A 15,230-nucleotide genomic window follows, 5' to 3' on the forward strand; every position below is an offset into this window, starting at 1 on the left:
TATGCTTACCCAACTGGCTTTTTTTTTTTTTTAATTTTTTTATAGAGACAGGGTCTTGCTGTATTGCCCAGGCTGGTCTCAAATTCCTGGCCTTAATTGATCTTCCCACCACAGCCTTCCAAAATGCTGGGGTTACAGATGTGAGCCACCCCACCGGCCAATTTTTTTTAATTGAGATATAATTTACCGTTTTATTATTATTTTTTAAATTAAGATATAATTTACCATTTTATTTAATTGAGATATAATTTACCATTTTATTATTTGTTTTGAGACAGGGTCTCTGTCACTTAAGCTGGAGTACAGTGGCACAATCTCTGCTCACTGCAGCCTCCACCTCCCGAGTTTAAGCAATTCTCATGCCTCAGTTTCCCGAGTACCTGGGATTACAGGCACCCACCACCAACCCCAGCTAATTTTCTGTATTTTTAGTAGAGACAGGGTTTTGCTGTGTTGGCCAGGCTAGTCTTGAACTCCTGGCTCAAGTGATCCACCCACCTTGTCCTCCCAAAGTGCTGGGATTATAGGTGTGAGCCACTGCGCCTGACCCTAATTTACCATTTTAAAGAGTATACTTGAGTGGTTTTTATTCACGAGGTTGTGCAACCATCACCACTATCTAATTTCAGAATAGATTAATCAGTCATGGCTGTATTTTAATAATTATCTTTTGTTTTTTTAATTCCCAAACCCTAGAAGATGCCTCTAATGGAGGAATTTCTGAGCAGCACCCCTGGCCCAGTGGCTTTGAAAGGGAGCTCAAACCAGAGACTATTTCAAGCCCTGGACATCATATCCTGAGGGCCACAGGAGAAGAGAACATGGCTGTGAGTTTGGATGACGACGTCCCACTCATCCTGACCTTGGACGAGGGTGGCAGTGCCCCACTGGCTCCCTCCAACGGCCTGGGCCAGGAAGAGCTACCTAGTAAAAGTAAGATGGTGGGGTGGGCTGCGGGGAGCCCAGCTTTTCTGTTTCAGAGGCTGAGAGGTGATAAGCGCTTTGTGGTCTGATAGTTGGGGTGTGTAACTTGTTGCCTGGCCCCACGTTTGAGCCCCAAGTTCTGATACAGAAACTACTCCTGGGAGACTGTGGGTTTCTCCTTCCACACCCCCAGCTTGGCAGTGTTTCTGGGGGCCTAGCCGCCCTTCTTCATGCTCTCATTCCCTTCTCCACCTTTCTGCCTTGCACCTGAGGTACCTTGGCCTGCCTGTGGATGCTTGGCGGGGACCTCAGGCCAACCTGCTTTGGCTGCCTTCCCTGCCCCATTCCTTGTTAAAAAAAGAAACAGATTTCAACACCAGCCTCCGTCTGTCCCCATCGGAAACCATTGGCAGGAAAGCAGCACTGCCCGTGTCTCTTTGCTCCATCTCAGTCCCCCCTTGCCCAGGACAGCGGGGAAGAGGGCGAGTGTTTTGTCATGATCCATTGATTTGAGGGCTTGGGGTTTTGCTTTGTCTTCCTCTGAACCAAAGCCTAGCACAAAGTGAACCCAAGTGCGGCAAGGAGCTTTAAATTTTTTTAATTTTAAATGTGTTTCTGGCAGAATGAGAGGCCTTGAAAACCTTTCTGGTTCTCATCCCGCAGCCATTTGTTTCAGTTGCTCAGGCCTTGGGCTCAGGAGAGGCTTAAAATAACTCGCCTTTTATGGAGGGTCCTAAGACATTGGGAAACAGTGCTTTAGAGTCTGCTTAGCAAATGGATGTTCCACCATCTGCCAGTGCTCCCCAGCCAGGCAGAGATGTTTGGGGCCAAGGAGAGACGAGCCAGGCTCTCCCGTCTCCTTTGTCCAGGGAGAATTCGTTGAGTTGCAGGGAGTTCGGTGGCCTCCCCTGGGAACTGATGAAGGAGAGCAGTGTTTCCAGTGTTGTGAGTGTGGTGGGGAGCCCTGGCTGCCTAGAAACAGGCTTCTCTTTGCTTCACTGTGTTCACCCTCATCTAGGGTGGCAGAGCTGGGCTGCCCGGGAGGATTCGAACATAAACCTGATTCTTCCCCAAGTGCCACTCAGGGATGAGAAAGCAGTGGTTCCGATTTCAGACTGTCTGTTTGCTTTCTGAAATCCCTTTGCAAGGCTAGGCAGTATTATCTCTATTTTATAGAGGAGGAAACTATGGGTCAGAAAGGTCAAGTAACTTGTCTGAAGTCATACAGCCAGGAAATGGTTGAGCAGAGATTTGAACCCAGCATCATCTGACTCCAGAATTCCTTCCCCTTCTCCTCTTCCTTCCTTTATTTCTTCTGCTGCTCCTCCCTCTCCTTTTTTCTTCACCACCCTTAATAAATGTGAGCGCAGGCCGGGCGTGGTGGCTCCTACCTTTAATCCCAGCACTTTGGGAGGCCAAGGCAGGAAGATCACTTGAGCCCAGTGATTTTGAGTTCAAGAACAACCTGGGCAACATAGCGAGACCTCGGCTGTGCAAAAAAATTAAAAACTTAGCCGGGTATGGTGGTGTATGCCTGTAGTCCCAGCTAATCAGGAGGCTGAGGTGGGAGAATCGCTTGAACCCAGGAATTCGAGGTTGCAGTGGGCTATGACTGCACCACTGCATTCCAGCCTGGGCAACAGAGCAAGACCCTGTCTCAAAAAAATAAAAGGTGAATACAGGCCTTTAGCATTTATATTATCTCCTCATATAACCCCAATATAGGGTTGTTATTATTATCTATATTTTGCAAAGGAAGAGACAGGCTCAGAGAGGTTAAGTAACTTGTCCAAGGTCACACAGCTAGCAAGCAGTAAAGCCTGTCTGATCTTTCCTCCCACACCACAGTGGAAGGTGCTTTGGGGAAAGGGATGAAAGTGGTTGTGGCTCAGTTTCAGCTTTAGAGAGGAATGCTTCCTAGTGAGGGAGAGTGGTTGGCCTACTAAGGGTGTGACTTGTGTCTGGAAATAGCCAGGCTCAAGATTCTAAATGGGAGTCCTGGCTGTCATCGTGAGTGTCACTTTTAAGTCCCTCCAACGTGCCTGTTGTGATGGTGGGGTGTCCAGCTTTCCTGTGGGATGAAAGTGGCAAGAGAGCAACCCAGTCCTGTGTCAAGATCAGGTTTTGTACATCGATGAATAGGAAATAGGCCAGAGACACAATAAGACTCCCCTTGGCTAGGTCACTAGCGAGGCTGCTTTTATCTTGGCAAAGTTAGTGGCTTACTTTGGTTTGTTTCTCAGGAATAAAGAAATGTATAACCAACTGCTGGGGTCCAGGGACATTGTGTTTCCTGCACAGCACATTAGCATCTTAGTTTCCTCTCTCAACTTCTTACTGGGTTGTTTTTTAAAACCTCAATGACTCGGTATAGTTCACCAAGCCTGACTGGGAAGAAGAGTAGGACCTGTGCAAGTAAACAAGAGATTTCAGAGGAAGCCTGCTCTGCCTTAGCATAGTAGGCCTTTGCTATTTTGTGCTTGGATTTTGGCCTTGACCTTCTACCCCAGTGTCCCCCTGTCCCTGCTGTCTGAGGAGCAGTCTTTCAGTCCTTTTTTTTGAGACGGAATCTCGCTCTGCTACCCAGGCTGGAGTGCAGTGGCACAATCTCGGCTCACTACAACCTCCGCCTCCCGGGTTCAAGCAATTCTCCTGCCTCAGCCTCCCAAGTAGCTGGGATTACAGGCGTCAGCCACCACGCCTGGCTAATTTTTTTTGTATTTTTAGTGGAGATGGGGGTTTTACCATGGTGGCCAGGCTGGTCTTGAACTCCTGGCCTCAAGTGATCTGCCTGCCTTGGCCTCCCAAAGTGCTAGGATTATAGGCGTGAACCACTGCATCCGGCCCTGAGGAGTCCATCTAAAACACAAGCCCACCCTGGTTGTTTCCCTGTTTTAAAGCTTCCTGGGACTTTCCCATCCCTCTGGGGGTGTTGGGGAGGGCAAGCTCTTCAGCTGGCAGATGAAGCCTTGCTGTTCTAGTGCCTTCTTGCTTGACCGGTCCCATTTCCTGCCTCAGTCCACAGCATCATTCTGCATTTAGTTTGGTGAATCCCCTGTGCATTCTTAAACCTCTCCACCTTGCTGGCAAGTCGGTCTAGAATCCCTTTCTCAGCCTCTTGTTTGCTCGTGGCCTCCAGTTCTGTCTGGAAAATCCTGCTGATAACACCGTCTCTTTGAAGCCTTCACTGAACTTCCCCTTCCTGACAGAGCTAATTACTCACTACCCTTTTCTGCTTCGGTATCTTGATTAGGCTTCCATTATTACAAGTAGATTATGGTGGAGTAATTACACATTTAACCATCTGATCACCAACTAGGCCCTGAAATCCATTCATCTTTTTTTTTTTTTTTTTTTTTGAGATGGAGTCTCACTCTGTCGCCCAGGCTGGAGTGCAGTAGCACCATCTCAGCTGACTGTAACCTCCACCTCCCAGGTTCAAGTGATCCTCCCACCTCAGCAGCTGGGATTACAGACACGCATCACCACGCCCAGCTAATTTTTGTATTTTCAGTAGAGACAGGGTTTCACCATGTTGGCCAGGCTGGTCTCAAATTCCTGACCTCGAGTGATCTGCCCGCCTCGGCCTCCCAAAGCGCTGGGATTACAGGCATGAGCCACCATACCTGGACCATTTATCTTTGTATCACATAGCTCAATGCCCACAATATGCAGGTACTCAACAAATCGTGGTCAGAATCAATGTACTTGGATTTCTGGGGCCTCGCAGCTCATGGGAATGGCAGTCAGTGTGAGGACCCAAGTTAGAGGTGGGCAGTCTCCTTCCTGCCGCCTCTTCTCACCATTGCTTTGAGTCCCATTGCTCTCAGCACAGCTGAGTGTCCTGGTGGCTGCCATCATTGACCTTTGTCTTTGGTTGCTGTAAACCTTTGAAGTACTAAGGAGTTGGCAGAATGCAGATGCAGGCCATCCTCAGAGTTGGCAGTGACCGAATGACGCAAGCTTTCTAAGGCTGAGTCACCATCAAGCCTGGCATTTGTTTTGGCCCAGCAGCTGCTGAGACCTTCTCGGCACTATACCTCCACGCTTCATGTCTGCTTGGGCACCCCTAACAAAACACCATGAACTGGTGGCTTAAATGACAGAAATCTAATTTCTCATGGGTCTGGAGGCTGGAAGTCCAAGACCAAGGTGTCAGCAGGTTTGGTTTCTTGCGAGGCCTCTTTCCTTGGCTTGCAAATGGTTGCCTTCTTGCTGTGTCCCCACGTGATTGTCTCTGAGTCTGTGTGTCCTCTTCTGATAAGGACACCAGTCCTATTGAATTAGGGCTCATCCATATGACCTTGTTTTACCTTAATCACCTTTAAAGACCCTTTCTCCAAACACAGTCACATTCTGAACTACTGGGGGTTAGGACTTCAGCCTATGAATTTGAGGGGGACACAGTTCAGGCCATCACACTCCTACCCCTTCTTCAGAGGCAGGGGCCGAGGAATCTGGTTGTGCTGCCTGTGACCTTTAATCCTATGTGAGGGCCTTATTCCTGTAGGAAATTGGAGGGTTTGGGTTTTTCTCCTTATATGGGCAATTGTGGATTTAATCCAAGACTCAGACATCTTTGGGCTCTAAGCGTGGCTGCTGCAGTGCTAATGAATGACTCACAGGCAGCACGGTGTCAGGTTGATAAAGGAGGCAGGTATGAGCAGAGGTATTTAAAGCCTGGAAACTAGGAATAACCTTGAAAACAGTCAGTGGGGCCACTGTTAGAGCGGTTTAGAGACAGACCACAGTCCACACCGTGTGGCAGGCGGTGGTCTCACCCACCATATTCAGGGAATCAGGACGAGTCTGAACACAGTGGGCAGTCCAAGGAATTTCCCAGGGTACCTCTGGTCAGACTCAGCTCTGCCTTCTCCCTGCCTTTAAAGCCAGCCACTGCCTAAGATGGGCTGGACCATGTGCCTTTTCTGAGTGAGGGAAGGATTGGGCTCGGTGGGGCTGGCTGAGGTCTGAGCAGGATGCTCGGTCTCTGCTTTGGTGCCAGGTTGTTTATGGTTTTCAGGTGACAGGTCCTGCAGCTAAGGCCCGAGGTCACAGCGCAGAAAGCCTACCCTCTCCCTCCTTCATGTCAATGCCTGGCACACCATCAGGAGTTCACTAAGACCCAGTGCAACCTCAGCAATGTGGAGGATCCCTGCCCCCTGGCAGGGGCCCCCATGTTGCACCCTGGTCCCCTTTTCAGGGTCTTCATGCAGCCAGGGCGAGTTGGCACCAGGCTCAACCAAGGTGGGCCAGAGCTGTTGGCCTCAGGGCCACTGTAACCAGGAGGAGCTGGGAGAGATCCTCACCGGCTGGCACCAGAGGATAATCCACCCCGAGGCATGCACTCCATCACTGATATCTGTACTGTAGCTCTGCCTCTGACCAGATGGCCCCAGCATACTTGCCAAAGAGTGAAGAAGCCCAAGGGGCTTGCACAGCTTTTGTCACTTGTGATACCATTGTGGGTGGAGTGGTTGAGCTGAGTATAGTGGTTAGCTACTCCAAGCCTCAGCCTGCTCATCTGTAGAATGTGACCATGATGGTATCCACCAGTAGAGTCGTTGCAGGGGATTGAGTGAGATCATTGTGATCACATGGTCAGTGCTCAGCCGGTCATAGGCGTTATCATGCCAGAGACTGGGCTTTCTTGGAATATCCTCCATGAGCATAGGTCCTGAACCCAGGCCATGATTCAGATCCTTCTTACTTCACTCTTGGCACAGCAGGTGGCCCCTGCCGAGCTGGGACGCCTCCATGTAGCAGCTGGAGACCAAGCAGCAATTTGATTTTCACAGGCTACCACCGAGCTTGGGCATTTGACTCCGCTGGAGTCATTCCCCTGGCTTTTACAGGGCCTCGCCAAGGCAGAGCGCTGGGTGTCACCAGACCAGCAGTGGCACCAATTAAAATGAGTAAGCATCCAGCATGCTGGGCAGGAACCTTGCAGCCGAGCCTTGGAGCTTTCACTTCCTCAGCCCTCCGCTTCTTCATTGGAGGGATCCTGTCTGTTGCCTTAGGCCCCCTGCCATGAGATGCCGTCTCTTCCCGTCCCCCTTTCCCCGCACACAAGACGCTGCCGCTCTAAATGGCAGTCGTGGCAGCTGGGTGCAGGCTGGAGCACCTGCCACGCTCCTCCCCGCTCGCCTTGGGGAGGGCTGAGTTCACGTTTGCTCTGAGAGCACTTCATGAGCCAGAACCGTGAACTTCTCAGCTTCCCCATCAGGGAGGGAATATGGGAGGGCTTGGATGGCTCACAGCAGCGTGCCACTGGGGGCATCTGGTTGCAATGCCCTCTGCGGGGAGGTTTCAAATGACAGCAAGGTAGCCCAGGAACAAACCTGGAGTGACATCAGTCTTGAAACAGCCCCCATGCTGCCTTCCTGCTCCAGGAGCCCCGGGCAGCTCTCCAGTCTTGCCCTTGGCTGGAGTGAATCCTCTGGTTCAGGCATTCTCTGACTGTCACCCTTCTCCCTACAGGCAGGTATGCCTGGGGAGGGTATGTGCCTGGGTCAGAGTATGTGCAGTCATAATCATGGCCTGTGGGTGTTGAGCCCTTGCTGTGTGTCAGGCGGTATCCAAAGCACTTTTTTTTTTTTTTTTTTTGAGATGGAGTCTCGCTCTGTCACCCAGGCTGTAGTGCAGTGGCGCAAATCTCGGTTCACTGCAAGCTCCGCTTTCTGGGTTCACGCCATTCTCCTGCCTCAGCCTCCTGAGTAGCTGGGACTACAGGTGTCCGCCACCACACCTGGCTAATTTTTTGTATTTGTTTTGGTAGAGACGGAGTTTCACCGTGTTAGCCAGGATGGTCTCGATTTCCTGACCTCGTGATCTGCCTGCCTCGACTTCCCAAAGTGCTGGGATTACAGACGAGCCACTGCGCCCAGCCCCAAAGCACTTTTGTGCTGCTGTCTATCATTTGGTCCTCCCTCACAGCAGATTTGGGAGGCCGTTACTTTCAATATTATCGTAGAGAAGAGGAAACGGAGGCTCTCAGAGGTTGAAACTTACCCAAGGTCACGAAGCCACTTTGACTTCCTTTGAACCCATGTCTACTGACTCCAGAACTAGTCTCTTACCTAATATGCCCCCCGTGAGGTAGAGCTCTGTGGAAGAGGTAGCATTTTAGGCTGAATCTCTTTCTTTCCCAAAAGGAAGTTGGTTTCTATCTTTATCCCTTTTTTAAATTAAACTTTTATTTTCTCCAAGGCAATTATTTTAAATGGAGTTCCATACCTGGAGCTCCCTTTCATATTGTAAAAATAGCACAACTGATGGTGTTTCATTGTGAAGCTGTGTTGGATCATCCCAGAGAAGCCCCGAGACAGGGGAAGTGAACACCACACCACAGAGGACAGCCACGCTCTCACCATCTGCGGAAACTAGGCTTTTCCCCAATGCACGCCTTTCCCCGATTCTTCCTCTGCATAGAGACATTTGGCTGCTTTTTCCATCATGGTGGTTAGAACAAGAAAATTTGGGCGGAAAATGGGCGTTCTCAGGAGTCAAGATTTGGGCCTGGGAGAGGAAGGATGAGGAGAAGGAGTTTGGAGTGGGGCATGAAGGTAAACTTCCAAGGCCAGGTGGGCTTGCTGAGGGCAGTGACCCCTTGAGGTTGTTGACTCCCAGTGGCAGGTGACCCCATATCCGGACCTGCCTGGTAGAAGTCCCTGGACTGAGCCAGATATCCAAATTGGAGCCACTGGTGCTTGTGTTGCCTTTTGTACCGGATACCCCTTACGCCTTGTTTACTTTTTGTTGGAGATATTTATCTCCTTGTAAAAAGTGCAGTTCTTTCCCTACCCCAGTCACAAGGCTGTGACTCAGAGGAGGTATAAGGTCGTAGCATAAAATCTGAGAGCTGGGCCACCACGTGGCCTGCCGGGCCATGGGCATGCTGGGGACAGTGTGCACTCTCTGAAGGGACACTGTGACTTACTCTGGCTAATTGCTGTCGTATAGGATCACAGGCTGATTGCTAGCACATTTGCCAGTTTTTCAAAAGAAATTAGAACCTATATTTTTAATCAAAAGTCTTTTGATTCTTAAATAGTGGCAACCAATTCATATATGTCTTCAAAGTAGCCAGCTGAGTGAAATCTGGTCAGTAGGCTGCCCCTGCTCTCTCTGACATAGAACATACCGATTCAGCCTCTGTTTTCTGTTCAGAGAAGACTACTTCAAATTAAGGAAAAGAGTACAAAACCAACCAACAAACTCTCCGTGGCCCCTGAGGTTATCTTCCTCTTCCAGTGGCTTCCAGTGGGAATCAGAACAGGTCAGGCAGTCTCCTCTTTGCCACTAAATGCTTTACCCAAAGAAAGACCAGATTTCATTTGACTTTGGAATCAAAGCTGGGGCTGGAGGGTGGAGGTGTCAAGCCAGGCCAGGCAAAGGGAGATTTGAAGCCAGGGCAGGTGGGCGCATCTCCCAGGAAACCCTGCATCATTCTTTCCTGGTGATTCTTTCCTTCTTTGTTAACGGTTCACATGAGTCTAGGGAGTGCTCATTCTACATTCCTCCTTCTTATCTTCATCCTACGCCATTTTGGACCCCTACCTTTTTTTAAAAGTGATTTGATTCGGGCTGTGACCTTTTTTTTTTTTTTTTGAGACAGAGTCTCTCTCTGTCACCCAGGCTGGAGTGCAGCAGTGCAATCTTGGCTCACTGCAAGCTCCATCTCCTGGGTTCACGCCATTCTCCTGCTTCAGCCTCCCGAGTAGCTGGGACTACAGGCGCCTGCCCGTGGTAAAAAATTACCATGCCCTGCTAATTTTTTTGTATTTTTAGTAGAGATGGGGTTTCACTGTGTTAGCCAGGATGGTCTCGATCTCCTGACTTTGTGATCCACCCGCCTCGGCCTCCCAAAGTGCTGGGATTACAGGTGTGAGCCATCGCACCCAGCCAGCTATCACCTTTTTTGGTTGTTGTTAGGTTTGACTTTAAGATGTGTAATAAAGATTCACGTGAGCATTAAAAGTTTTTTTAAAAAGTAATGCTTTAAAAAAAAAAGGAAAAAAACAGTGGTTTAATAGCTAATCTTCTTTTTTCTCTAAATTGTCACTTCCTTGTCAACTGAAAAACTAAGTTGAGTTATTAAAATGGCTGCACATTTAGGACTTAGAACAGCTGCCCTGAAAGTTAGAAGAAGTGCGTCAAATGTAGTTACAGCTTGGTCTGGTTGGCAGTGAGATGAGTATAGAACATGCTGCTTTTGTGGTGTATAACTCTAGAAGGGTTTAGGGGAGGTGGGCATGGCTTCCCAAGAAGGTGGAAGATGGGGGCAGGAGGACATGGCGTGGGTCTGCTTGGTGAGGGGTTGGGGTAGCATCCAGATTGGCTTTAGAGATTGGATTAAGCTTGAGTGTGCTGAGGGTCTAAGGAGATAAACAGGAAGTGAAAGACTCTCCCAGAAGAAAGGAACAGGGGAGGAAAGGTGTACATGTGCTGGAGTGGGTGGCACCTGAGTCAGAAGGTTGGGGAGAAAGGTTGGATCCAAATCTTGAGGGTCTTCTTGCCTGCACTCCTAGAGCCATACTGAAGAGGAGCTGGACCTTCATCCTGGGGTGGAGGAAAAGCCCCAGGAAACTTTAAGCAGGGGAATGACCATTATTTTTCAAGAGAGTGTCTGAAAATCCATTCATACTGCCCTGCCAAGAGCAGTTGGCAATGATGGCAAGACCAGGCAGTGTGGAGGTGGCCCAGGGACACGGGGTACCCGTTGTGTTTTTGCCTGAACAGTGTTTTAAGAGGCAGCGTAACCAAATAGTTGCTATGCAGATACAGCTTGACATCTGCGTCTGCATGCCCAAGCCCCCATGTTTGTTACCTGCCTGGTGCCTGTAGGCATTTGAGTTTGTAGCCCCTGGTTGACTTCTGACGGTACAGCCCTTTGGCTGGAGACCACGCAGCTCAGCCAGGGGAGTAGCAGAAGATCAACTATGGACAGGTGTGACTTAGGAAGAGGTGGGAGTTTGGGGTGCTGGGGAGAGGGACTGAATATCCCAGGGAGGGGAAATGGCATAGGCTGAAGTAAGGAGGGGGTTGCAGTGAGTCGAGATTGCCACTGCACTCCAGCCTGCCTGGTGACAGAGCAAGACCTTGTCTCACCAAAAAAAAAAAAAAAAAAAAAAAGTAGGAACTCTTCTGAGACTCTCACCCTGGACAGGGCCAGAGATTAGCATGCTGGGGGCAGATTGGATTTGGGGTGTTGTTACACGAACTCTGGGATCAGACCCACTGAGTTTGAGTCCAGTCCTGCCTTCTCCTGCTGGGACTTTGGGCAGATGATGTAACCTCTCTAAGCTTTGATTTCCTCATCTGTAAAATGACACTAATATTAGTGTTACTTTTTAAGACTGCTCTAAGGTTTATACAAGATAGCATGCCTCACACAACTAGCACAGTGCCTGGCTTATACCAGAATAAGCATTGGGTGGATGTCAGCCATTATAATTAGGGTCAGGGGTCAGAGCAGGCATATCCGTTTTATGGAGTGCCTAAAATGCCGATGGCAGAAGTTTGGACCTGGTTGAGTTGGGCATGGGAGCTGCTAAATGTGTTTGGGCCAGAAAGTACCTGATGACAGAGCATCATCCTGCTGACATCTTGCCCCCTCAGGATGCTGTCTCTAGCCGCTTTGATACACCCTGAGCTTAGCAACCCTGGGGTGGGTCAGCCCTGAATAGGGGTTACTTTTCCCTCTGGAGATTGGGAGGTGGATGGAGAGGAAACTGCCAGGCTGTTCTGCAGTAGTAGGAGCCAGATTTGGCATTTTTCTCTCTGTGTCTGTCTCCCTGACCAGTCACTGAACTTCCCCAGGTCCTGGAAGCTCAGCTCAGTTCCTACTTCTTTTTTTGTTTTTTCTTGAGTCAGAGTCTTGCTTTGTCGCCCAGGCTGCAGTGCAGTGGCACAGTCTCGGCTCACGGCAACCTCCGCCTCCCGGGTTGAAGCAATTCTAGTGCCCCAACCTTCCCAGTAGCTGGGATTACAGGTGTGCACCACCACACCGTGTTAATTTTTTTGTATTTTTTAGTAGAGACAGGGTTTCACCACATTGGCCAGGCTGGTCTCAAACTCCTGACCTCAAGTGATCTGCCCGCCTCGGCCTCCCAAGGTGCTGGGATTATAGGCGTGAGCCACCATGCCTGGCCAGTCCTTACTTCTTAAAATGCACTCAGGAAGCATCTGGACAATGCTGAACAGATGAGGACTTCCACAGGCTCACCTGGCCTGGCGCCCGGCCCAGGAGGGTGCTCTTTGATGAGAAACATCCCAGCAGTATTGGGCACGGAGGAAGCAACTAGTGAAAGAAAAGCAGGGCTGATGGGAGGAAGATGTTTGACTGTGCCCAGCCCTGTCACACGTCTCCCACTTTGCCCTTCCTAATCCCACCACACCCAGCTCTTAGGATCAGAAAGTACGTTGAAGTTCCAGGGCCACTCTCCTGAATAAAAAAGGTGTGGCTGTTTCCGGCAGATAAGTTCCTGCTTTGTTCCAGTGCACTGACACATTCTCCTGAACAACCCATCTCAGGTTGATCAGGAAGTTCTTAGTCTGTTCAGACAGGCAGCCTACCTCTCATTTTATCATCTTCCTTCACGATAAAGCCCGGTGTTCTGCCTTTCCCACTTAGTGGAGAAACGTATCCTCATAGCCACACTTCTGGTATTGAGGAATTGGCATCTTGGAATACAGCTTGGGTATTTGGATGACAAATTATTAAAAATATTCTGATCTCTTTGCCCACATATTTTAGCTGTAGAAGCAAGCAGAGAGCATCATATTACTCCAGCAGCAGTGCCACTTTTTTTCCCTTAAAAACATGATTTAGGGGTTTGGGGAACCTCCTAGTTTAGGTGGCTTCCTGCTTCAGTGGCATTTGGAAGACTTGCAGATATCTAGACTTGCAGATATGTCCTGTGAGTGCCACGTGGGTGTGGCCCCTGCCTGGCGGCAATCTAGTAGCTGTATATTAGAGTGTCCTTTTTTGCTACCTTAAATGACCAAGTCTTCCCCAGAGCCATTCGTGCTATCTCTTGCTATCCACCTGCCTCAGCCTCCCAAAGTGCTGAGATCACAGGCGTGCGCCACCACGCCTGGCCCTTCCTGTTTTCTTTAGCTGAAGGCCTTTAGGGCCTTCCCTAACCCTTGAGAATAGTGGTTGTATTTCCACAGCCTCTCCTTCTCCATGTATGCTATTTACACCTCATTCTCTGCTCTTCACTGCACAGAGACCCACTCGCTCCCCAACACTGGGATGTGGTCGATTTGATGATTGAATCAGAGTTTGCTTTGTGCCATGATGGATTGTGAGAAAATGGAGTTTTGATGAATTAGGTAATTTAAAATATGGGTGGGAGCCAGGCAAGTGGTTCACCCTGTAATCCTAGCACTTTGGGAGACCAAGGCAAGAGGATCTCTTGAGGCCAGGAATTTGAGACCAGCTTGGACAATATAGTGAGACCCCATCTCTACAAAGAAGTTAAAAAAATTAGCCAGGTGTGTTGGTGCACACCTGTAGTCTCAGCTACTTGAGAGGCTGAGGCATGAGGATTGCTTGAGCCCAGGAGTCTGAGGCTGCAGTGAGCCATGATCACACTACTGCACTCCAGCCTGGGCAACAGAGTAAGACTCTATTTCTAGAAATACATATATACATATATATTTCAAAATAAAATATAGGTGGGAGAGCTAGGTTTGGCAAATAATCCTTTCATAGTGTGAATCATAGCCAGTCTGTTTATCCAGCATCAAGCAGGGTTTTGGGAATCCTGGTCCCCCCAGTTAGGGCTTACCTGGTTTATGAGTTTCTTTCTTGTGTCTCCCTGATGCCTGTTTAAGATGACTGGGCAGGGCCGGAAGGTAGAGGCCTAACCTGGTGTAATGCCTGGGTGTTAATGGCTGTTGTTTTAGGTGCTGATGTTTTACACAACTGTGCCTCTTTCTGGTAATACAAGTTTTGCAAAGGCAGGGACCATGTCTCTTCTACACATACTCTGGGTACAATAATAGACATAATAGAAGTTGCATATCTGGGAGTGAGTCACTGGTTTCCAAAAACATCCAGGGTCCCAGGTGACTGTCACAGCTAAACCAGCCCCTGGAACCATTGCGGGGTGACAAGGAGATTCATTCACATGTGATCAGATCAGAAGTAGCCCAGCAGGGCATGGCATTGCCGCCCCTAGGAACAGCCTACTTTTTGGATGTTTAGGTCTCTGCTTCCAGCTTTGAACTCCCCAGGAGCCCACACATGTCCTGTAATAGCCATATTAGCCCTGCGTGCTCAATCCCCACCTTCCTTCCATCTGAGCTTCCCCGTCGCCTCCCTACCATTTGTAGACTGCCCGTCTCTCTTTTTTATCTCTCTTTTTGTTAGATTGGGATTTTATTATTTTTTTCCTAATTCTTTCAGCACTTGCTGAAAACCAGCTTGGGCAGAGCAACCTGTGCTCAGTGCTGGCTAATGGCTTGGAGCTGCTCCAAGCTGCCGGCTGCGCTGCCTTTCACTTGTGGGTGGTCGTCGACAAGCGTGATGTCTTCTCTCTGTGACTCTCAAGGGGCCTGTCTTCTTGCGGGCTCGGCTGTTCACACTTGGCTGGCCTGCCTGGTTGTTTGGAATTGCAGTTTTTACTGCACAGCCTGGAGCCAGTCTGGTAGCTTCAACAGGGCACAGATTTTATGAGTGCTAAAGTCCACTCAGTCTCCAGCCTAGTTGGCCCATTTGATTTTGTTGCATGTTGTTTTTCTCTATTTCCTCTTGGAGACCAGACACTGTCCAGAGTGTATGGAGACACAGAAGTCTGGAAATGGAAGTGGCTCGGGAGATTCTTAGACTGTGATAAATGTGTGTCTGCTGAGGAGTGATGGTACCTGCTGGTGTCTACAACAGTTAAACATTTTCTGAGTGTCACTCAGTCAACTGCAAAGGATGGGGTTGAATTTCTGGCATCATCTCTTGATAGCTGAACATCCTTGAATGAGGAGCTATGCTTGTTTTTTCCTAAGTTGCAATTTCTTCATCTGTCAAATCAGTATATGAATGTCTATAGTCAGGGTCTCAGCCCATGAGACTATTGAAGGACTTTCTGCACTGAGGATGTGAACCTTTCCTCCGTTCTCACGTTCTTGTGGTTCCTCTTAAGGGATGTGAGTTGGTAGTTTGCATATTCTTAAGTATTGTAGCAGTTGAGGGATGGTAGTTAACTTCCTTGACTACCATTCCTGTTGTGTTGCAAGGAGAATTAATTAAAAATCAAGCAGCTCTATCTCCTGCTCATTCTTTTTTTTTTTTTTTTTTTTTT

The 15,230-nt window shown here is 49.0% G+C and overlaps 1 protein-coding gene across 3 annotated transcripts in view; it reads left to right on the top strand.

Annotated features, from left to right (window-relative positions):
- The window catches only part of TPCN1 (two pore segment channel 1), an 82,434-nt gene that overhangs the window by 4,637 nt on the left and 62,567 nt on the right, over positions 1-15,230 (top strand). For 2 of the 3 annotated variants that reach the window (XM_011997919.1, XM_011997917.1), the window contains one exon: positions 697-933. The exons of the other annotated variant lie outside the window; for it this stretch is intronic. In XM_011997919.1, coding sequence (XP_011853309.1) covers positions 822-933 — 112 coding nt within the window. In that variant the 5' untranslated portion in view covers positions 697-821. The remainder of the gene's footprint in view (positions 1-696; positions 934-15,230) is intronic. 3 annotated transcript variants of the gene reach the window in all.

The sequence above is a fragment of the Mandrillus leucophaeus genome, unplaced genomic scaffold (genome assembly GCF_000951045.1).
Source record: "Mandrillus leucophaeus isolate KB7577 unplaced genomic scaffold, Mleu.le_1.0 Scaffold55, whole genome shotgun sequence".
NCBI classification, from domain to species: domain Eukaryota; kingdom Metazoa; phylum Chordata; class Mammalia; order Primates; family Cercopithecidae; genus Mandrillus; species Mandrillus leucophaeus.